Here is a 22367-nt window from a genome sequence, read left to right on the forward strand (position 1 = left end):
CAGGGGTTCATCCAACCGTTAGGATATCACTTCTACATTCCTTGAAAATTCGTGGGTTGCCCTTGTCCTCGCTCACGCCTTAGTGGTACCCTAGACTTTTTGTCATGTCAGTCTAGGGGGAGTGTGTTCACTAGAAGAAACGGCTAACGGGTATCAAAGTTTATGAAATGAAATATATCCAGTCAAATAGAAAGTATTAAGAATGGCGAAGGGGTGAGAGCTGAGGGTTACGGGCTTCATAGCTAGTGTTCCATGCTGCTCTTTGCAAGGGGAATTACTCTCCGTGACCGAGTATCAAACTCATTCATCGCAGTAACACGGATTCTCTTGGCGACATTGACCTTAGTACTAATGTCGCATTCGCCCCATGAGCTTTGGGCATCTTCAAGCTGTCAAGAGGATCCAGTGTAGGCTCGCTTAATTGAGGCATTGTTGCAGCCTGACCCGAGCGACGATCACGATCCTCGCTTGTCCGGGGGGATGAGACGTGAACGATACCTTTGATGGCTCCTGCTGCAAGGGTTTGTGAACCCACTGATCGTAGATTCGGTTAATTCCAAGATTGACTTTCGGTTGAGTCTTTATGGAGCTATACTACGCCTTCTTTATAATTTACCCCGCAATCCTTTGCGACACCATGATGTATTTTCAGCTTCTTCACTCCGTCTTGCCTCCCAATTTCCGAAAAATGCCCCGAACAATATTCCGAACAAGGCGGCGTGACTGATGTTGGTCAAGGGACTCTCATTCCAGGATGCCAATCCATCGATGCAAGCCAGTTCGACCAGCTTGCAGCTAGGTCCGTAGCAACTAGCATAGCTACAGCATCCAGTAGCGATCATGAATAGCCCAACTATCCCCTCTCTCAATTTTGTGTGTACTAGGAAAAGATCGTGAGATCAACTACAACCAAATATGTTCTATACCCGTGTGTCACCACCTCTACCACCTGTGATATCGGTCCGACTTGTTCTCCTCCACATCCATCAGCTCCACCACGTCAGAATCGTCAGAACGTGGCATGTACGAGACTGACTGCGTGACGCTCTTCTGAATTCCATTGCTCGGGAACGGCGACTTGGAGCCGCCGATGCTTTTCGATCGATACTCGAGGGAGCGGTTGGTGCTGCCAAACAAGCTGGGGTATGCTCGGCGGAGGAATGCGAGGAGAGCAGGCATGCAGCAGCAGATGATGGAGACATTACACTCGATGACACTGTATGTTGCGACCATGACGTTGTTGTCTAGAACCGTTAGTTTGAATCGGACTTTCAATACCGAGCTGATTTACATGTTGGGTTCGAGGTTGCAGAGTAGGTGACGAGACCAGAAAAGCGGACGATGCTGACGACAGTGATACTATCAAACATTAGTCGCGGCATCAGCGTCATCGAAGAGTATACTTACATGATACCGACGCTAAACATCAGAATCAGATAGATCTTTTTCTTCCTTCCCAACTGCAGCTTCAGAAGCTGAGGAATGGGTAGGGCAAGGATCCACAAGTCCGTGACGATGTTGATGGCCTGCTCGAGTCAATGCCAATCACACTGATGGTGTAACAGATACTTACCGAGTGAGCCCACCAAAAGGCATTGTTATCGTAGCACACTCCCTCCTTGGTTCCCTTCCAGTTCGTCCAAGCAGCCTCGACAGGAACGCAAGCCAGGATAGCAGCAATGGTAGTCGACAACATGAACAAGGCGCAGTGTGCTATCGTTCCCCAGCATACCATCTGAAAGACTTTGTTGGGGAAAACGCGGATGAAGATGGAGATGATGGCGATTTTAGTGAGGCAGATGGCTGGGATATACGAGACTTGTGTGATCCAGGTGTACTGTAGGCTTGTTAGAGACTTGTTGACTCTGAATCTGCGACGCGGCTGTTACCTTGACGACATTTGTGATTTGGTGCTCAGTTAGTGTCCAGATATCCTTTCCGAAGCCGTTGGCCTTCACTGTAGGTTGTCAGTATAGATAGATCGGTTACCAAGCTGCAGTCAGCGACGTACTGTAGAACTCAAAGACGTCCATAGGTATGGAAGACACCTGCAATGGTCAGTACTCTGAGCAGACAACAATGGTAACGTTCCCTCACCATTGCACAAACAGCGCAAATATCCGCCCATCGAAACTCCTTATGATACAGGCACTCAAACACGCGCAGCGCAATGAATGCCAAAGCCAGAGACCCAGATACAGCAGTCGCAATTGGCGCGATGAGAGTCCTGTCTCTTACTGGCTCGCCACAGAGCGTTGCCGTTCCATTCCTGGCAGCTGAGTATCGCTGTTAGAATCCGCATGTACGCAAAGGAGAGTGTTCGACGCACCGAGGGCTTCTACCACGGTGCAGCTGGTGAGTGTGCAGGCTCCGACGTTCTCATTGAGGACTGTGTCGGCGCAGATACAGTCGGAATCGGTCGGTTCGCATTTCGAGTCTTTGAGGAACTTGACTAGACAATCGCTCTGAGAAGTGTTAGCAACTCTGGGTCTCTTCTTTTGAACAGTCCTCGCGTAACCTACTGCACACTTTGGCATCTCCTGCGCCTGTACAAGTGTAGCCAGGCCCGCCACGGCCAACACTATCCATAATGTGAACCTCATCGTCTGCTGTTGTCGATACTCAAAAGGTTGTCGAGGAAGTATGCGGCACAGCCAACAACAAGAAACACTCGGAACCGGCTCCGCTGATATTTCAACCCCAAGAAGCCGTTGCCGGCGCGTTGCATTTCCCCACGCGAGGAAAGAGAAAACTCCTCTTGCGTATCACTTCTCAAGACGCGGCATCCCGGTCCAGCACGAGGCAAAACTCTGCATTTGCCTCCACTGATCGCTCTACCGGGGGTCACTTAAGAGGCTTGGTATTAGGAGATCATACACTGCATTTCGTCACTATTATACGCTCTTTGCTCTTGATAAGAGTCTTTACGTAACTCGAGCCTCACGAAGGAAGCAAAAAGCAAAGATGCCTAGTCCTTCCCATGTAAGTTCGCTCTTCTTCGAGGTCGAGATCTACATGTTCGGCTAACGTCCATTGTTTCAAGGGCACGCAGATTCCCGCCACCGGGCTGTTGGGCCTTGTCGCGGGAGGCACCCCCGCGAACCGGTCCCTCTTGGCGGCCGTTTGTCCCGGCGGGAAGCCAACGGCCCGGGGGGTAGTAAAGCGCTAATTTAGCGCTTATATCGGGTACATAAGGCGAGCGGAGAAAAGTTCATGACCGGAGAGTGCCATTGCAGCCGCCCTTTGAAGCCGGTTGGGGGACTCCCCAGGAAATCCCTCCCTGTATACCCTGTTAAATTGACATGTCAATATCACCTCCAGTCCTCCTGAAAATCCCTCCGTAAGTTGGGTTCACGATGAGACTCTGCAACTCAGCTAAAGGTCGCTGCAGAAGTTAGCTCTCAAGTAGTCGAAACGAAAAAAGCAAGCACTTTACCATCACCAACAACAATGGCGCCCGAGACGGGGAAGTGACTCCTCCCAAGCCAGTTGGTTCACTCAAGGTTTACTCGATCAAGCATAGCACTCGACTCCAAACCCTCAAAGGAGCAGAATGGCTTGCTTAGCTCCCACCTTGCAAGGAGTCTTGCTTGGAATCCGTTGTCCCGCAACCGAGCAACTCCACCTTCATACATGAAAACGATGGAACGTCAACGGCCGCGAGATACGCCACTTGGAGAAAAGAGATTGACGATCCCAGGCATAATTCGCTCTCTGCGCGTATCAAATTCACATCTCGCGATTGGTCAATTCCCAGGGTTGTTATCCAAGGTGCCTCAATGTGGGAGGGAGATGTGCTCAAGTAGAAGAACACAACACCCCCGAGACATTTCTCACGTGGAAGCGTGTCTCAGGGTGTTTGCTTTTGCTCCTGTGTCTCGCTCGTGCCTTTTTTTGCCATGTTGTTGCAAGATCAGCGCTCTCTGAGCATCGCCCTCGTCGGGGCTGTTGTTGCATGGCTTCTTAAACGTTATCTCAGCGGACGAGGGAAGGGTCCTCTTCCTCCAGGACCCAGGCCAGCACCTGTGATTGGCAACATTCACCAGCTTCCCAAGAGTCTCCAGTGGCTTCATCTGTATCATTGGAGCAAGGAGTATGGCCCAATCATGCACCTCAGCATGGGCGGCCAGCCTTTGATCATCCTTTCCACGCATCAGGCCGCCCATGATCTACTCAACAGGCGGAGTGGGCAATACTCGCACCGGCCACGCATGGTCATGGCTGGTGAGCTCGTCACCAAGAACATGCACATGCTCCTCCGTCCTTACGATGAGAGGTACAGGCTTCATCAGCGCATGGAGGCTCCTCTCCTTACTCTGCGCTCTGCAAGCACCTACCGTCCTCTGCAGGACATCGAGTCGAGGCAGTTGCTGTTTGACGTGTTGGGGGAGTCAAGTCAGGTCGGCGACAAGGGTGTCGACTTCCACCATCACCACGAGCGCGCGATGGCGAGTTTCATCTACTGCATGAACTACGGCTACCGCCTCAAGACCGGCTACGAGCAAGAACTCATGGACGGCAAGAAGGTGCAAGCCGAGTTTGCCAGGACCGGCCAAGTTGGTGCCTACATCGTCGACTCATTCCCTTCCCTCAACTACCTCCCCAAGTTCCTCGCGCCGTGGAAGAAAGAGGCCGAGGAACTGTACGAGCTAGAGCGACAGCTTCACGTCGGAAACTTGAAGAAGGGCTTGAACAACCGTGGCTGGAACTTTAGCAAGTACATGGAGGCTTCTCCCGAGGCCACCGACATGCCTACTGAGGAGCTTGCATTTGATCTGGGAATTCTGGCTGATGCTGGTTTGGACACTTCGACTGTAGCTTTGGACTGGTTTGTTGTCGCTTGGATTACTTGTGGTGAGCGATGGGTTGGCAAGGCGCAGAAGCTTCTTGATGAGGTTGTTGGTCGAGACCGCATGCCTACGTTTGAGGATCGTCCGAAGTTGGCCTACATTGATGCCATCGGTAAGTACATAACCCTTGAGCAAAAGATCACCCTAACAGCATGACAGCAAGCGAAACCCTGCGATGGCGACCCGTCGTGGTTGGCGGAGTCCCTCACTTCACCAAGAAGGAAGACACTTATATGGGCTACTACATCCCCGCCAACTCGATCGTACTCGGGAATGCCTACGCCATCACCCGCGACGAATCCGTCTTTGGAGACAATGTCGACGCCTTCCTGCCCGAGCGATGGCTCGCCGATGACGCCGACACAAAAGAACCCAACATCGATGCCTGTGGCTTCAACACAACCGCGCTCAAGGACCTCCCCCACACAGGTTTCGGCTTCGGTCGGAGAGTGTGCACTGGGAGAATCATTGCGCGGAATCAGCTGTTTATCCAAATGGCACGCATGCTTTGGGCGTTCAATGTCGAGGCGGGCATCAACGAGACGACAGGCGAGAAGCACAAGGTGGATGATATGGACTGCACAGAGGGCTTTGTGACGCTTCCCAAGCCCTTCAAGGCTGTGTATCGGCCTCGAGGCCAGTGGGTGCGAGACGCGATTGCGGAGTCGGGTACTACTCATGACTTGGATCACGCTGCTATTCTTGATAGAGCAAAGAAGGAACGAGCCAAGGCGTAGGGGATTGGGTAGAGAAATGCCAGTTAATAGAATGTGGATCAGTTTATTACATAGCGTCTCGTACGTATTGCAAAACAAGAACGTGCAAGAATGGCTTCGAGCGAGGCCTTGGTGGACATGGCCAGATTGACAATTAATAAAAAGAAGTGTAAAAATGAATGTTTCGAAGCTGGCCCCTGATTTAGGAGCAGGCTTACTCAGCCAAAACCACGTCGCGTCTTTGGGGGCTGAGCTGGGACAATGATCTGACACAATTCATTCACTCACGTCGATACTCGTACAAGCACAAATGTGTTGATGAAACATGGATGCTGAAGCTTCAAAGTCGAAGGGCCTCAAAGCATGTTCAACATGCGCTACCGCAAAAGTCCGATGCGAAACAGTAGCTGGTCAAAGGAGGTGCAAGAGGTACTACCAGGATGTCGCGCGTCGACCTCCATGATACTAACCTAGACATTACAAGATGTGATCGACTCGACAAAGAGTGTAGTATACAGCCACGCGGGAGCCATAGTCGCAAAAATGGGGCCCGAGGATATGGAAGAGAGTGAGTACCTTGGACTTATCTCAGAGCATGGATTAACCAAGGTCAGTGACCTTTTGAGACTCGAGTCCAAATTCGACTCGGTTGCCCAGCTCTTGTCCAACTCCCCAGCCGTCGTGGGGAACTCACCAGGACCAGCCCTAGGCTCAATATCACTATCCGATTCTCTGATTACCGCCGTCTTCACACGGCCACTAACACCCGAAGCACAGTTGCTAGCTTACAAGATGTTTGAGCTCTATCACCGACAGATGATGCCGTTGTTCCCCTTTGTCTGGATATCTTTGGATGAATCGCCCGAGAAACTCTTCCGAGAGAGACCCATGCTGTACATGGCAATCATGGTAGTGGCGTGCCAGCAAAACGTGGACGCCCAGCAGGAGCTTGCTCAACGTTGGCGAGAGGAACTTGGCCGTAGAGTATGGGCTCATGGAGAGAAAAACCTTCATCTCCTGCAGGGAGTTCTGGTATACCTAGCTTGGTATGGCTTCATAGCCGAAGTATTAAACTCCACCTGACATCATGGCAGGCACCACATTCACCTACAGCTCGGTTCCCAACTCAACAATCTCATGCACACAGCCATGTCATTGGCCGAGGAGCTTGGAATCAGCAGAGAAAAATCCTTCAGCACAAAGACCTCTCCGGGAGGGTTAAATGATTATTTCACCACCAACCAAGGGACTCGGGACAAGACAAACGAAGAACGGCGATGCTACCTCGGCTTGTTTTGGATAAACTCTGTGTTTGTAAAACGCAACCTTGGTTAAATAAAACTAGTCACTAATATCAGCTATAGGTTGAGGATGTGCGTAATGGATACTTGTCCAATGCCAGTAGGGCAATCTATCGAAGAAGCCCGCTTAGCGTTGCAGCAAGCGGCAGAGCTCCCTTGCGATGAATATCTCGTCCAGCTTGTTCGAGTACAACAAGTTGCCAACACTATCGACAAAACGCTTTATCAAGATCTGAGTGCAAAAGAAGCCATCCTTCCTAGTGCAGTACTCATGGCTGTTTCATATCTTGAAAAGGAAGTAGAGGCGATTAAAAGCCCTCTCCCACAGGGACTTCCTCAACAAGGTAAGTACAATTATGCTCAATACGGTCAATCTTACTCACCAATGGCAGAGTTGTTGCTGATGTCTTGCCATGTGTTACAAATCTTCTTGTATAAGGTGGGCATGGATGACCGCCTACTGCAGAGCCTAGACACAGCAGGTTCTTCGGTTTACTCTCTGCGAGTGTCTCACCTCCTTGCTTCATGCTTCAACGCAGTAAAAGCCGAGACTGCATCCGTTCTGTCCTTGGCAAACCCAGTCATTCTATCAATGCCATACCCATACTGGATTCAATTAGGCCATGCTATCTTGATATTTTCACGCCTATTGGTCACACATCACAACTTCTGGGATCCAGGACTTCTCACCAGCATCCAAGACTTCGCAGATACTCTCGAGGGGTTATCGCAGAAAATCGAAGCAGCCATGAACGAAGGCATTAATTCCTCCCCACCTCGGTTCCTACCAACTGTGTTCACTAAACTGCGCGAAAGATTTATTAATATTTGCAAGGGGGTCGGGGAAAACTCAAGAACGAACAGTCAAAACAATCCTGGGACTACGGAAACATCAACCTCTAACATGTTTGAACCCGGAAATATGGTCATAGATGAGCAGACGGAGGCTTTGCTGTTTAGCTTTTTCACGGATGGGCTCATGTAAACATTGCTTTAACGATACTTTTGTGTTAAAAATTGCCGATAAAGCCAGTGAGGATACTTTGAAGAACAGAATAAGTATATTAATTCTCTTCAAGTCCTCCATCTCACGATTAACGCGCACAAAGGACCAAAGCATGAACCACTAATGACCCCCCATTCAACAAATGATAAGCCCTTCCTCAAACCTATCTGAGTTGGAGGTGTATCTTCCTTGTGCCTTGTTCCCATGCTATCAACGTACCTCTCACTACTCCAAGGTAGGGTGCCATCCGCTCGTTCTTCTCTACTCGGCTCCCGGGGACTTGGTAGTCCCCGGTCCCGCGAGGCTCTCCCCAAGTTCGTCGATGTCCCATCCCGTCGGCCTTGGGCGATTGATCTCTCGTGGTGGAGTCTGGGGTGGCATGTGGAAGAGGAGAAATGGTTTGTCGGTAGTGAGTTTGGGCAAGCAGGTTTCAACCATGACTTCACCCATCCACCCAACACCCGACCACTGATCTCCCTACTCAGTTCGTCCTGCTCAAGGGGCGACGCTGAGCCTCATCAAAGTGGACTTTCCTTTGCGGCCCTGTTCTGTGGGGACCACAAGTCACTGCCCACACCGAGTCGGCGCTACGCATGGGGACCGATATACCCGGAGGAGAGACCAAGATATGGCTGCTCTCGGGGGGACTTCTCCAAGACTTGCCGTATTTGCCGCGCAGGTAGTACTGCGCTTGGAATGCCGCCTCCTCGTCGTGGTAAGGGCATTGGCTGTTGTAGTCATCCGGGCGTTTCCGATGCTTGGCAGGTTGTGAGGCACCCTGTTGTATAAATATTGGGACACTTGCTGTCCGAGGTGTCTGCTTCTGCGGCTGTGGTTGGGTGGTTGAGATCCTCGTTGGTTTCAGCTGACTGGCTGGGTTGAAAATTGGTTCGGTCCATGCCTTTTTCTTTTTACTGCCGAAGAGCGCAGAGAAAAGGCCACACATGTTAATGGTTGTGGTGTGTGAAGTCGTACAGAAAGGTGGTCGGTGGTCTGTCTGTAGACGATTAAGTGGTGTATGAATCCAAAAAGAGAGGTTAGACCGTGTTTGACCGAGTCCAAGAGCAGAGCAGAAAGAATGGGTAAATATTGTTGTGAGACTCTGTCCAAGTAAGAGATCAAGAAGTGAGGTGGGCTGACTTAAGTTGTGACGATGATGAACATGGGAAATAAGGCAAGTCAACGGGGTCAGGAGAGGGTTTTATTGTAGAGCTCAGTCTGACAAGCTTCAAACCTCGACATGATTGTTGGTAAATAAACCGTCTGTCAAGTCTAAAGACATCTGCAGCTAGAAATTAACTTTCAGAAGTCAACATCTTGCATAGATGCATTGACTTTGATGCACAACCTCACAACACTCAAAGTTAATGATGCGATGTCCAACCTACTTCTACCGCAATGTGTAGAGTGACCTTGGACATTAGCGCAGACAATGTTTATGTCAAGTATGCACAAACCACTTGTATTCGAATCTACATAGAGGTGACAGTTCATACTCCGAGACATTATCCAAACGTTTTAATTCTTTCGACGCGTCTCCAGATCAGAGTGTAAGCCACAATGCATAACTTGAGCATAACGCCTACGGTCAAAAACGCGGGACAGAGATTAACACACTCTGTGAACAAGTTGCGTCTTCCACAGCACCGTCTATCATATAGGGTGTCCAAGCATCTTCACTAGCCCGAGTGACTTACGATTCAAATCATCATCATCACATGCTACTGGATGTCTAGAGTAGAGTAGTTGCGTCTGTGGCCCTAAAGGTCGCTTGTGTCGCTTAATCCTCTTTCAACCAATCTTTTCTCTGCCCAATCTCCCAGTTCACCAAAGAACTCCTCGGAGTCCTGTCCCCTCCATTTCTTGAGCTTCACCTAAAGATAGCGAGACTCTTTGACCTTGTGAATAACCTCCTCCATGTAGGGGGCTTGTCGTATAATTTCCTACCCTCACAAGTTAAATCACGTCAAAGAAGACACAGTCTTAGGACATAAGTGACTTATCTTCACAAACTCAGCAGAGAATTCTTGGTTCTTGTCTCTCTTCAAGATTGGGTGCCCACCCGGGTCGGACGTAAACCGATGGCTCGCCATCCTCGTCTATGGTCAAGTTCCAGCCGGCGACCAAAAATGTGATCTCAGACAGGGTGAACGGAACAATGCAGCCAGTCTCCCAGTCAAAGATGGAGGTGATGCTTGTCTTCCCCGTATCACTGATCGAGTTCAGTAGGTTGTGGCAGCCGAAATCATCGTGCTGGAGCACCGGGCGATACAAGACTGTTTCGTCTCCCTCTGGCAGAATCAGTGGAATCAAACGCAACAGAGACTTTTTGGCTGCTAGAGCTTTTGGTCCTACAGTTACTTTGTTCCCGGGCCACCCGATGACGTCGCCTTCATTTTTGACCATGGCTTCCACCTTGGCTTCCACCTTGGCTTTCAACGTGGCAAGCCAGAAGTCGCGAGTGGCGGAGATGGGAAGAGGTAGCTCCTTTGGCATCCACTTCACTGGCTGGAGGGTACGCCATAGCAACCAATCACTCACGAACTGGGACGGGAGCTCCAGGTTGAGCAATGCAGCACGGATCGTAGCTGCGTTGGCCAAGGTTGACATCTTAGATGGTTAGCAAGAATCACCCAATACCAACAGGCAAGTCTCCATCATGAATTACCAGTACTCACCCTTTGCTGCTGATCAAACTCAGACCAAAGACGACACTGGCCTTGCGCCATCTCGAAGATCATGAGGCCCCGTCCACTAATGTCCTTGGGCATACCACGCTTGATCCCCGTGTGCTACGGAGGGTGACGGTGATACAGGAGCCGGTCGGTTGGCACACCTGGAGTGTTTTGGAGAAGGCTGTTTGTGGCAATCTCAAAATCGATCTGCTTGTGAAGCCAGTGAAGAGAAAAGCTGTCATAGTGCGGCATGTTGACATCGGCCCTCCCCAGACGCGCCAGCGCATGAAATTGGTCAGACAACTTCAAGTGAAAACCCTAGGCTCGGAGTTCTGGTCAGTTTCATGGCCATCACTGCCTGAATAGTAGGAATGCAAGATACGTACTTAGTTGTTGGCACCAGTGTGGACGCGAGGGATATCGATTACTTCAGCGCCCAGCTTATCCTCGACTTCTTGGAGAAGAAGATTGACATCCCATATAGTGCTGAAAGGACTTTGACCTCTACTGAGGAGGCCAAGAAGATTCAGCCCATCCCACTGGGATCCATCCAGCACCTGCGGCCATTCGTCGCCGAGGTAATCATGGCCTGAAGATGCAGTCGAAAGGGCGGAGGACGAAGGCACGGCTGCTGGTCTGGCGAGGTTTGGAAAGCGTGCTGTAAAGATGCGCGGTTGGGCCTATTCTATCAGTATTCTTGGAGAGCTGTCAAAGCGAGATGCGAGGCATCGGCAAGGGCTAGTGAATGAACTCATGTGTTGACTGAAACGAACGAACCATGGGCAGGCAGGCGATGATTCTCCAGGGTCGCTTAGTGAAAGGTCAGCTACCCACATGTTTAAGTTCTCAAGTCCATATTCGGATGAGTAACTAGTGGTTTCCTATCGGCATAAGTTGAGATCCTGTGTTTGCGTAAGCATCAAATGCCCATCTCGGCCCACATTCAACCTCTACCCCCCGGTCCATTTTGCTTAGGCTTGCAAAACCCTTGCTGCAGACGACGCCTTCTCAAGCTATGTCACTTCGTCCTTCTCTCCGTAAACTCTTTAACGAAGTCTCTAACCCTCGGCCCAATCCTATCAGGTTGGTTATCCCCCATTTCTCCATCATCGTCTTCCTCCAACGAGACCAGCGCGTCCGCGTATGGTTCCCACCCTTGACTATTCCCAAAGTCAATCGCCACCGTCGGCTTCCCAATTTGAGGTCGGAGGACAGATCTCTTGTACTCCTCAGTTTGCAGCTGAAAGAGTTTGAGGCAGGGACATGACACTATCCTAGCGTTCAGACGATATTTCTTTAGGAGGAAATCTTGTGTGCCCATTGCGTAGTGAATCCCAACACCCGCGCTTATCAGTGTCATATCAAAGTCCTTGCCGTGACAGTTGGAGAATGCATAAGCTCCAAGCGTCACGCCTAGACGAGATGAATGACCTGGAAAGTTGGTGGTATCATTCTGCGGTAGGGAAATCGTTGTGGGCAACTCGGTCGATCTGATAGACACAAGAAAGGCGCCTGCAGCTTCTTCGGCGTCACAAGGGCGGATATGAAGAGTTTCAGATTTTTCTCCGTTTGGTGTTGAGTATCTGCCTGTTCGTTGTAGGGGCTTGTCTCTTCTGAGAGAGCTGTGTCTCCCTCTCCGGGAGCGCGACAAGGGCGATAGAGGTGGAGTTATAGGACCTGCTGTGGTGGTCGGATAATGTTGGTGTCTCGTTGGGTTAACAAGATTCTTGCCGGCAACATTGTCCCAAAACTCCTTGGCAAGCGCTGGGTACAATTCTTGATACGCCTTGACTTTGGCTAGCCAGGCAGCCTCATCGATGTTGCTCCTCTTGCTCACATCCTGGAAGAAGTCGTACAGTTCGAGAAGGAGGTGCAGCGGAGTGTTGACATTGGGAGGGTAGGGCAGCCTATCGGATGCGGAGCTGTCTGGTGGTTGGATACTGACAAAAGTCGGTACGTTGCTTCTTCTTGCGGCGCCGAGAGCTATACACAGGGCTTTCTTTGGGCGTTAAAGACTGGTTTGAATCGATGCGGGAGAGACTGGATGAACTCACCAGTGACGGTGAGGTCGTTGTCATTCACCAGTTCAATCACGTTCCAGCCACACATCTTCAACTTGGAAACGTCAACGCTAGGACCCAGAGTGCCATGGATGCCATCGTAGATAACGCAGAGATTATTTAGCCTCCAGCAGCCGGCGAGGGCAATTGTCTCAAGAACGCTGCTTTGCTGAAACCTAGCATCGTCAATAATACACCAAATCATGTTATCCAACAGTTCCAAGCCCGGCTTGTTGTATAGCATTGCCAAGTTCTTCATTGCAATTGCCTGACCGATGGCATTGGAGATCGCTTGAGTTGGATGACACGGCGAAGCTGACATCCTGGAAAGGACGCTGGCACGCCTAATCGAGTCGACGGCGAGGCCCTTAGCTGCAATGAGATGCCAGAATAAGTCTTGCCATTTTCTGGTATAGCCTATGGATAGATGTCAGACTTGGTAAGTAAATATGCCAAGGGCATGGCACTGAGAACGAGACGTACGTCCTGATGCGACTAACCGATCACGATTGAAGTTATGACTGCTGCCCGGTCCATATCTCATCACATACTTAAAGAGGGCAATTCCGATAGAGGCCTTGAGCCTGGCAGATCTACACAGCTGTTCAGATAAATAACATACAATTAACTATTTCTGGCGAGACTTACTCATAGTCTCCTTCTTCCGACTTGGAGATGAGACCTGTAAGCAGCTTCGAGACTCTGTCGAGTTGCCGAGGATCGTGATAGAAACTTCCACTGGCCCAAGAGGTATCTGAGCCTCCAGTGGCATTTTGATGCATCGTATGATTCATAGTTAGAGAGCAGGTGGACTGTGTGTAGGTAGTGGTGAAAAGTGGACTGATGAATCCAGTCGGTCTACTGCTTCATCTATCTATTCATTCTACAAGTTACCGTATCACCTGTTCATGAAACTGCTTGGGCTTGTCCCCTGCCCAGGTTCGCCAATTTTCATTTTTGAGTTTCAACTCGCTAATTGGTTTCATTATACTCGGACTTTAGTTGATTCGAATAACATGGCCTAGAAGCAGGGGGTGGACCTCGCTTCGAGGTGGGCTCGCAACGAGGCCGGGCGGCAGTCGAGCTCGGATGAGTGCTAATGACGGGTACTAGTCGGGGTCCAAATTTGGAGTCCAGTTCGCTGCGTTTTAGAAGCCAAAATTAACCGCAGTTTGTTTGGTTCCAACGAGGTGGCTGCTTTCAGGCAGCTTGGCTAAGCGGGAACCTCAGTCTCTGAGGTGATTCATCATTAATACTCCTGTCTGAGAAATAGCAGAGAGATTGGGGGAGTTAAGGCACGCTCTTGTCATCGATGAGGTATCCAAAGGAGACCATCAGCCGTTAGGATGCATGGACTTGACCAAAATCTCGCAGCATTCGTTGTCAAGTAGCTATCACTATAAGTGGTGCACTGTTGACACAGGCCTGAAATATAAGTCAAGCCAATAGAAACTTTAGTTACGCTGAGTTATCGTTGCCTAAACGATTTCAACTATTCTATGCTTTCCCACTACTTCCGCAGATATCCATCCACCGTTCAACCTCAGCCTGAAGTACATCCATGCCACGGTCCATGAGCTGCATCAGCGGCTCCTGGGCATGCTCTCTCACGTAGACGTTCCAGCTCTCCAAGATGAGTTTGTTAAAGTTTAGTTTAACCGCACCGTGCTGAATGCAACGCTGCATAATCTCGGGCGCAAAGTCGTTTGTGCCATGCAGCGCCATCACCACTCGGCTGCCGATCTGACTGTTGATCCTGGACAGCCTGTCAAAGTCGAGTTGGGGCCCGGCTGGACCATAGTCGCCGTGGACGTTACCTATGCTCGGTGCAAGAAGGTCAATCTCGGCAGCCAGAAAGTCCTCAACCTCCTCAGGTGTAGTAAAGAGTGCTGGCACCAGGTTAGTCATCACTTTCGAGCTTCCTTCTTCAACTGTAGCCTCGATATCGCCTCACCTTCTAGAGATCCCGTGTCTGCAATACCCTCTTCTCCTCCGTTAATGCGCCCGCTCTCAGCCTCGACGGCAATGCCGCGGTCATGGCAAACTCTCGTCAGAGTCTTTGTCTTTTCCAAGTTCTCATCGTGGTCATAATGGCTCATGTCCACCATGATAGAGTCAAACGGCAAGGTTGCAGCAATCTCCCGGATTTGTGCTTCATCTTGTGCATGGTCCAGATGCAACGAAAGCGGAACAGTTGCTGACTTGACTGCTGCCGCTGCTGCCCATGCGAGAGTCGGTAGCTGGCTGACGGTTGAGGGGAAGAGTTGAAGGATGAGAGGTGACCTCTGGGCCTCGGCAGCGCGGACAAGAGCTGTTAGGTGCTCAATATTGTAACTGCACAAGACGTATTTCGAGTGAGAACAGTTCATGCCGGAGTTCAATGGAGCAGTACCCACCAGATTATGGCCAAGACTCCATACTTGCCCTCAGTTGCTGAGCAGAGGATTTGCAGGGTGCGGTTTCGCTTCTGAACATCCATCCAGGATTCCATTTTACGGTAAGCTTTTCATTGATCACGGATGAATGAAAGAGCGATTGAATCTCCAGTTACTCTCTGATATAATACTGACAAGGATCAAACATCTATGGCTTCCATACTACTCGACCTCGCTTGGTGGTAAGCCAAGGTGGGGCCGTCCTCGAGACGAGGCCATCATGGACTCGAAGCGAGGGCGACCGAAGCGAGGTCCACGACCTCTCACACCAGTTAAGCCATCTGGTCTACTCGGATATGCTACACGGCAATAATTTCCACTGGAATCGAGCTCAGGCTCGTCTCGAAGTTGGGAAGTCCCAGCGTCAACAGATTGAACGACTACAACTTGTCTTGGATGAACAATGAATGCGATGCAACGTCCCAGTATATCTAAGGGCAGACAGCTCGCGATGAATCTCCAGCTGTCACTTCATAAGCACATCTCATTACCAATAACAAGGACTCTACACTTATCGCGACATCATGGCTCCTACACTGGAACTTTACGAGAGGGCTGCCGTTGACAAGATCCCTACCAAGTCCCTCCCCACCAATGGCACCAGCGTCGTTGGCCTTAAGCTCGAGAGTCCAGAGAAACATGACAGAGTGTTGAAGGTTTTTAGAGCATTCATCGCAGATCTCTGCCAGCAATTCAATGGTGGACACCCTGGGTAAGCGACCTTTGTTTGTTCATTCTGTTCACATCACTGATTGGCTTGACTTCTTCAGGTCCGCTATGGGCATGGCGGCGATTGGCATCGCCCTCTACAAGTATGTCATGAGGTACTCTCCCAACAACTGCGAGTACTTTAACCGTGACCGCTTCGTACTGTCTAATGGCATGTGGTTTCTACCAATTCACGATGAATCACGCTGACCAACCAAGGGCATGCCTGCTTATGGCAATACCTCTTCATGCACCTCGTCGGTGTCAAGAGCATGACCCTCGAGCAGCTCAAATCATATCACTCAACAAAGACTGATTCACTCTGCCCCGGCCATCCTGAAATCGAAAATGAAGGTGTCGAAGTCACCACGGGTCCCCTCGGCCAAGGAGTCGCCAACGCCGTCGGCCTCGCCATGGCCACCAAGAACCTGGCTGCCACATACAACAAGCCAGGATACAATCTGGCAAATAACATGACGTGGTGCATGATTGGTGATGCCTGTCTTCAGGAAGGTGTTGGTCTCGAAGCAGTGTCTCTCGCCGGTCATTGGAGACTCAATAACCTCTGCATTATTTACGACAACAACTCAATCACTTGTGATGGCACAGCGGATGTTGCCAACACCGAAGATATCAATGCCAAGATGAGGGCTACTGGGTGGAATGTACTGGATGTGCTTGACGGAGACTCGAATGTTGCTGGTAAGTTCCAAGCTGTCCTTACCGAATAACCGTTAACCCATGATTAGCCATCGTCAACGCCCTCGTCGCAGCTCGATCAAGCGACAAGCCCACCTTTATCAACATTCGCACAACCATCGGTTTCGGGTCTTCCAAGGCTGGCAACGCAAAGACACACGGAGCTGCTCTCGGGGTTGACGACGTGGCCAGCATCAAGAAGTCGTTCGACCTCGACCCGAACGAGCATTTCCACATACCACAAGACGTCTATGACATATTCGCAGATGTTCGCACCCGTGGCGATGCCTACGAAGCCGAGTGGCAAGAGACTGTGCAGAGGTACAAGAAGGAAGACCCTGTGCTGGGGACAGAGTTCGGTCTCCGTGTTGCTGGAAAGATGCCCGACGACTGGACAAAGTGCATCCCCGAGAAGTCAGAGCTTCCAACGGAACCCACGGCATCGCGAAAGTCTGCGGGAATTGTGACCAATATCCTTGGAGAGAGGATCAAGTCCTTCTTGGTTGGCACTGCGGATCTTACCCCTTCGTGCAATGTGGCCTTTAACAACAAGGTCGACTTCCAATCGGTAAGTGTGAAGAACGGGGGTGTTAGCAGGAAGCACTAACGAACGAACAGCCCAATCTTCGAACTGCTTGTGGTCTGAACGGAAACTACAGTGGTCGCTACATCCACTACGGCATCCGCGAGCACGCCATGTGTGGCATCTCCAACGGCCTCGCCGCATTCAACAAGGGCACATTCATCCCCATGACGAGTTCCTTCTTCATGTTCTACCTCTACGCCGCTCCGGCTGTTCGAATGGCAGCCCTCCAGGGACTCCAGCAGATTCACATCGCCACCCATGACAGTATCGGCACCGGCGAGGATGGACCAACGCATCAGCCTATCGCCCTTCCAGCTCTTTATCGCGCCATGCCGAACACCCTGTACATCCGTCCATGCGATTCGGAGGAGGTTGCAGGTGCTTTTGTGGCCGCTATCCAAGCCACCGAGACGCCAACCATCATTTCTCTATCTCGGCAAAACCTGACCCAATTCCCCCAGCACTCTTCGCGCGAGGGCGTGAGCCTGGGCGCATACGTCTTTGTCGAGGCTGACAGCGATGATTTCGACGTCACCCTAATCGGAGTTGGTTCCGAGATGGGCCTGACGATGCAAGCCAAAGATGTGCTTCTCAACGAGCACGGCATCAAGTCAAGAGTAGTCTCATTCCCCTGTCCCAGACTCTTTGAGCAGCAATCCCGACAGTACAAGCAATCAGTTCTGAAGCCTCGCTCTGGAAAGCCTACGGTTGTCGTCGAGGCATATGCAGCGAACGGATGGGAGCGATATGCCGATGCGTCGATATCTATGAGGCGATTCGGAAAGAGTCTTCCATCAAAGGCGGCATACGAGTATTTCGGATTCCAGCCTGATAATGTTGCGACAAAGATCAAGGATCTTGTGGAGGAGGTCAAGAGAGATGGTATTGAGATACTGAGGGGTGATTTTAGAGATCTTAACGGAAGCTTGGGCGTTGGTTTTGAGCATTAGGAAAGTTAGTTTGTATTAACGTACATAATAAGCATGCGTCGCATGCAAGTATGCGTCGCACTTTTCTTATACCTTTAAGATAGAAATCGCAATAAAAACACCATAAACTATTTTATTAATTAAAATTACTCGCTATACTCTTCCCTAGATATCTTAATTACTACCTAATATATTCTTATATTATAACTAGGCTTACCGTAGATACTATAATGCCGAACTCCTAGTCGCGCTGACCTCCCTTAACTACCACTCCTCGATGATTTAGCTATTACCTACGCATTAATATCTATTTGATTAATTACTTACCTTCCTTCCTCTATTATTATTACCCCTCTTTTCTATAGTCAGGTCCTTTTTGCCCTCCGGCGCCGGCTTAGTATCTCATTTGCCTATTTAAGTTCTTTAACCCTAGCCTTAAGTAAGGCAACCTTATATATAACTATCTTTATTCCCTTAGAAGAAGACCATATAGCTTCTAGAATTAACTCTAGGGAGCTACTTTTATGCCTTTTTACTCGCCTCTTAAGGTAATCTAACTAAGATTAAGCCTCAAGCATAGTCTTTAGGGTCTTTAAGACCTAAGGGGTCAATGGTTTAGCTACCTCCTTAGGCGGCATTAGAGTCTATAGCTATATATTAAGCTTCGAGACTATACTTTCTAGGTCAAGAGGAATAAGCCTAGCTCCTCTAAAGGCTAACTTAATATTTTTTTCTATTATAGTGGCCTAAAATGCGGCGTAGAAGGCTAGAAAGAACTTAGTCTTTAAAATATAGGTTATAAAGCATCTAATTAGAAGCTTTATTTCTTAACCATAAGTATTCTTAAGCACGCTAAAGCACCTAATATTAAGTAGCTAAAGCAGATAAGATAAATAAGGTAGCATATAAAGCCTAATAATCTTATTCTCCTCATAATATCTCTCGAATTTAATAGAGTAGTGACTTTCATAGCCATTAAGGATTAAAAGATAATAGCGACTATTTAATCGCTTAGCTATATACCGATCAAAGTGCTTAAGCCACTCGAGACCAGTCTCATTATTAGTCTAGCCATTTTAGGTCATCGCAATAGCCTAATCGCCCGGGAGGTTACTTTCTCGGTACTAATTAGCGAGGTAATATTAGCCCGCACTAATAATAAACAGCGGGATCGCTTAGCTATCCGCATTAATCGCCTAGATAACTATAATCCATTCTCGGTTTCTAGGCTACACCGATTTTAGCTTTCCACGCCTTTCTATGCCTATAATAACCATTCCGCTCTAAATCATACCTATCATAAAGCTAGTCTCATTAATATTATAAAGATTATCTAATTAGATGCTATACTTCGCGATTATATTTACTATAAGCATAAACTAGTTATAGATAATAGCTAGATCTTCGCACTTAGCTCTCTAGTAATTATATTTCTAAAAAAAACGCGTCTTAAGCTCTAGGTATTATCTAATAAAGTTATAAGCCTAATGCGTGCCAACTAGTAGCGCGTCGCGGTCGGCAAGTAATTAATTAGCTATTTCTTTTATACCACGTAGTCAGGGGGGAAATCCTCGTGAGTCTAGGTCGAGAATGAAGTGAATAATAATCTATTCCTTAAGATCAGATAGTCGACGCGATTAGGGGATCCAATTATGTCGCGATTAAATGCCATTCTGCCGGCGACATAGCCTATGCTCAGAGATCCTATAGAGGTTTATAGCGCGTCGGATGCTTAGTTTTAGGTTATTCTAAAGTGCTTAAAGAGCAAAAAGAGTTTTAGCCTCAGTATTTAGGTCTAATATATTTAATAGTTAAAGAATCAATTAATCAAATGAAAAGTTAGGTATAGGAGGGAAAAGTGCGACGCATGCTTGCATGCGACGCATGCTTATCATGTACGTTATTTGTTATTGTATTTCACTGTTTCAAGTGTGTCTCACTCAACTCGGTGCAGGATTCGCAATGCACATCAAATCACTCATTTTGACTCTTGCAACGGTAGAAATCGGACTGGTCACTTGATGATACTCCCAACTTGAGAGACGCCTCGGATATCAACTTCCTTTCATGGATCATCTCCACGGGGAACAAGGGGCTAAACTGATCTTAGTTCGGTGGAGAAATGCGGGGTAATTCAACGTTAGATGGCTCGTTTAAGCTCTTGTCAATAAATGGAGCCGGTGCCCTCGAGACGAGACCCAGAATGTTTGCCATCCGTCATCAATGGACGCCCAGAATACCCCCAGACGATCTCGTCGCAACAGACCGTCTCGAGCCCGCGGTTTGAGGACTTCGACAGGTTGGTAGGTATTCGCTCACTTACCCTCGACTGGTTAACGCCGGCATTGTTCTGCTGACACCGGCCCATAGTCTCACTTGCAGAAAGAGGCGTGTCAAGTGTGACGAAGGCAAACCCAGATGTGTCCAATGCTCGAAATCAGATCGAGGTTGTCGCTATGCCCAGCCATATGGCTCAGACCAAGCGGTCCGAGATGTCTCCGAGGCGAGCGGGTTGCGCGACGATGCTGCTGCCCAGGAAGCATCTTGCAGCGGGAACAGTCCGAGCGCCACACAAGGGACGGTCGACACTGAGAATCATCAGCCCAGTGTGGAAGGAGGCTACCAGGATGCCTTCGCCGTTCCCGCTGAGGCTTCCGTCACGTTCCGGCTCCATGACTCCATCGACATACCCAAAGATGACCAGCCAGAGACGAGTAGTGGTGATGGAGGTCTACCCAACGTGGACTTTGCCTTTGCCACGTCTCCTCTAGCCAGGAGCCAGGTATCGCTGCTCAACATCTCGCCATTCGAATGGTACGATCTACTAGCGCAGGATGCCATCTCCCAGATTCAGCGATGGAACGATACCTCGAATGGTGAACCACGGTGGAACTTTGACGAGAGCACACTCTCTCGTCGACAGTCGCCGGCCCCAATATCTACGGATGCTGACTCTCACGCCCATCACCGTCACGATGATATTCTCGGGACTTCTTTAGTCGACCATGGCCTGGTGGACAAACCATGGAACACTGCTGAGAGCATCGAGCTCTCGCCAAAAGACCTCGGTTTCTTTCGATACTACACTGAGATCGTTGGGCCGATCCTCGACCTGTTCGATCAAGCGCGCCATTTCACTAATGCCGTGCCTCATCTCGCCCTGCGGAATTCGGGACTGCTGAAGGCCATACTTGCAGTCGCAGCCAAGCACATGTCTCTTGGTCTCAAATCCAGGAAGCGACAAGGTGATGGCGAAAGCACGAGCGAGAACAACTCGTCGTCGCCAGAAGCAACAAGTAGTGGTCAACCACAGGAGCACGGTCAAACTCCAGCGCACATGGCCACCCAGTACTACTACGAGACCCTCCAGTATCTCTCCCAGACCCTGCTTTATCCCTCTTACGCCAAATCCCACGAAATCTTGGCCACTGCCATAATGATCAGCACATATGAAATGTTTGACGCCGACGGAACCTCGACGAGCGGAAATTGGGAACGGCACCTGCGAGGGGCATTCTGGATACAGCGTTCCCAGGATAACGACGGCGAGTCCATTGACGGCTTGAGGCGGGCTGTGTGGTGGGCATGGCTTCGACAAGACATCTGGGCAGCGTTCCGGGCAGGGAGGCCAACTCTCACGATATGGCGACCCTGGAAGAGACTCGAGGATCTTGATTCTGATGAGCTCGCCACGAGAATGGTCTACATCTGTGCCAAGTGCGTAGAGTTTGCCGCTCTAGACAAGACTTCGCTCGATCAAGATATACGACAGAGGATTGAACATGGCAACAGACTTCTCCAGGCACTTGAAGACTGGCATCGCGTTCTTCCCAGTTCGTACAAGCCGGTCACTTTCATAACAAAGCCAGATCAACCATCCTCAGCATCCAAGTCTCAGGCAAAGTTCCAGCCCATATGGTTTCATCCGCCCAACCACGCCGGCGCAATGCAAATGTACCATTTCGCAAAGGCTGTTGTTTTGCTGAACCAGCCTACAACGGGCGGTCTCAACGCATATCGCCAGCGACAGAAGTGTCTCAACGAGAGCCTTCACATGGTCTGTGGGATTGCCAACGCCTGTCGAGAGGGGGAACCTGCCATGGCGTTTGTCAATGTCCAGGCTATATTTGCTGGTAAGCATTCCTTTAATGAATCATGCTATTATACTGACCGTTCAAGTCGGCCAATGCGTCCAGATGCCAGAGAAGCAGGCCGAACTACTCGATACGTTGGACAGGATGCTGGATATTAGCAAGTTTCCCGCTTCAGGTCTCGTTGAGGAGCTAAAGAGCGTTTGGCAGGAATAAAACTCCACGTTGCGATTTTCAATAAGTCAACATGAAGCCTTGCCTGTCCATTCGAGGTATTTAGGCAATGCTGATCCACCAAATCCTTTGGGTTC

The 22367-nt window shown here is 49.7% G+C and overlaps 5 protein-coding genes across 5 annotated transcripts; 3 read left to right on the forward strand and 2 right to left on the reverse strand.

Annotated features, from left to right (window-relative positions):
- Positions 1–942: 942 nt before the first annotated feature.
- On the reverse strand, positions 943–2603 carry LRP88_11632 (CFEM domain-containing protein; the record flags this gene model as incomplete). Its single annotated transcript, XM_083248058.1, has 9 exons — positions 943–1244; positions 1292–1359; positions 1408–1526; positions 1574–1837; positions 1890–1957; positions 2012–2048; positions 2098–2276; positions 2330–2465; positions 2523–2603. 9 exons carry the CDS (start codon positions 2601–2603, stop codon positions 943–945), a joined length of 1254 nt encoding a protein of 417 aa, XP_083095488.1.
- Positions 2604–3899: 1296 nt separating this feature from the next.
- LRP88_11633 (cytochrome P450) lies at positions 3900–5587 on the forward strand (the record flags this gene model as incomplete). Its single annotated transcript, XM_083248059.1, has 2 exons — positions 3900–4962; positions 5010–5587. The coding sequence occupies 2 exons, from the start codon at positions 3900–3902 to the stop codon at positions 5585–5587; spliced, it is 1641 nt and encodes a 546-aa protein (XP_083095489.1).
- An 8518-nt stretch (positions 5588–14105) lies between these two features.
- LRP88_11634 (ketose-bisphosphate aldolase) lies at positions 14106–15087 on the reverse strand (the record flags this gene model as incomplete). The annotated part of the gene is made up of 3 exons (XM_083248060.1): positions 14106–14497; positions 14563–14942; positions 15005–15087. The coding sequence occupies 3 exons, from the start codon at positions 15085–15087 to the stop codon at positions 14106–14108; spliced, it is 855 nt and encodes a 284-aa protein (XP_083095490.1).
- Positions 15088–15567: 480 nt separating this feature from the next.
- LRP88_11635 (transketolase family protein) lies at positions 15568–17986 on the forward strand (the record flags this gene model as incomplete). Its single annotated transcript, XM_083248061.1, has 5 exons — positions 15568–15755; positions 15814–15899; positions 15971–16453; positions 16501–17018; positions 17069–17986. The coding sequence occupies 5 exons, from the start codon at positions 15568–15570 to the stop codon at positions 17984–17986; spliced, it is 2193 nt and encodes a 730-aa protein (XP_083095491.1).
- A 2150-nt stretch (positions 17987–20136) lies between these two features.
- Positions 20137–22217, forward strand: LRP88_11636 (Zn(II)2Cys6 transcription factor; the record flags this gene model as incomplete). Its single annotated transcript, XM_083248062.1, has 3 exons — positions 20137–20264; positions 20336–22098; positions 22162–22217. The coding sequence occupies 3 exons, from the start codon at positions 20137–20139 to the stop codon at positions 22215–22217; spliced, it is 1947 nt and encodes a 648-aa protein (XP_083095492.1).
- Between the last annotated feature and the right edge of the window lie 150 nt (positions 22218–22367).

This window comes from Fusarium phalaenopsidis, assembly GCF_050370095.1.
Source record: "Fusarium phalaenopsidis strain FUZ10S chromosome Unknown contig_32316, whole genome shotgun sequence".
Lineage (NCBI taxonomy): Eukaryota > Fungi > Ascomycota > Sordariomycetes > Hypocreales > Nectriaceae > Fusarium > Fusarium phalaenopsidis.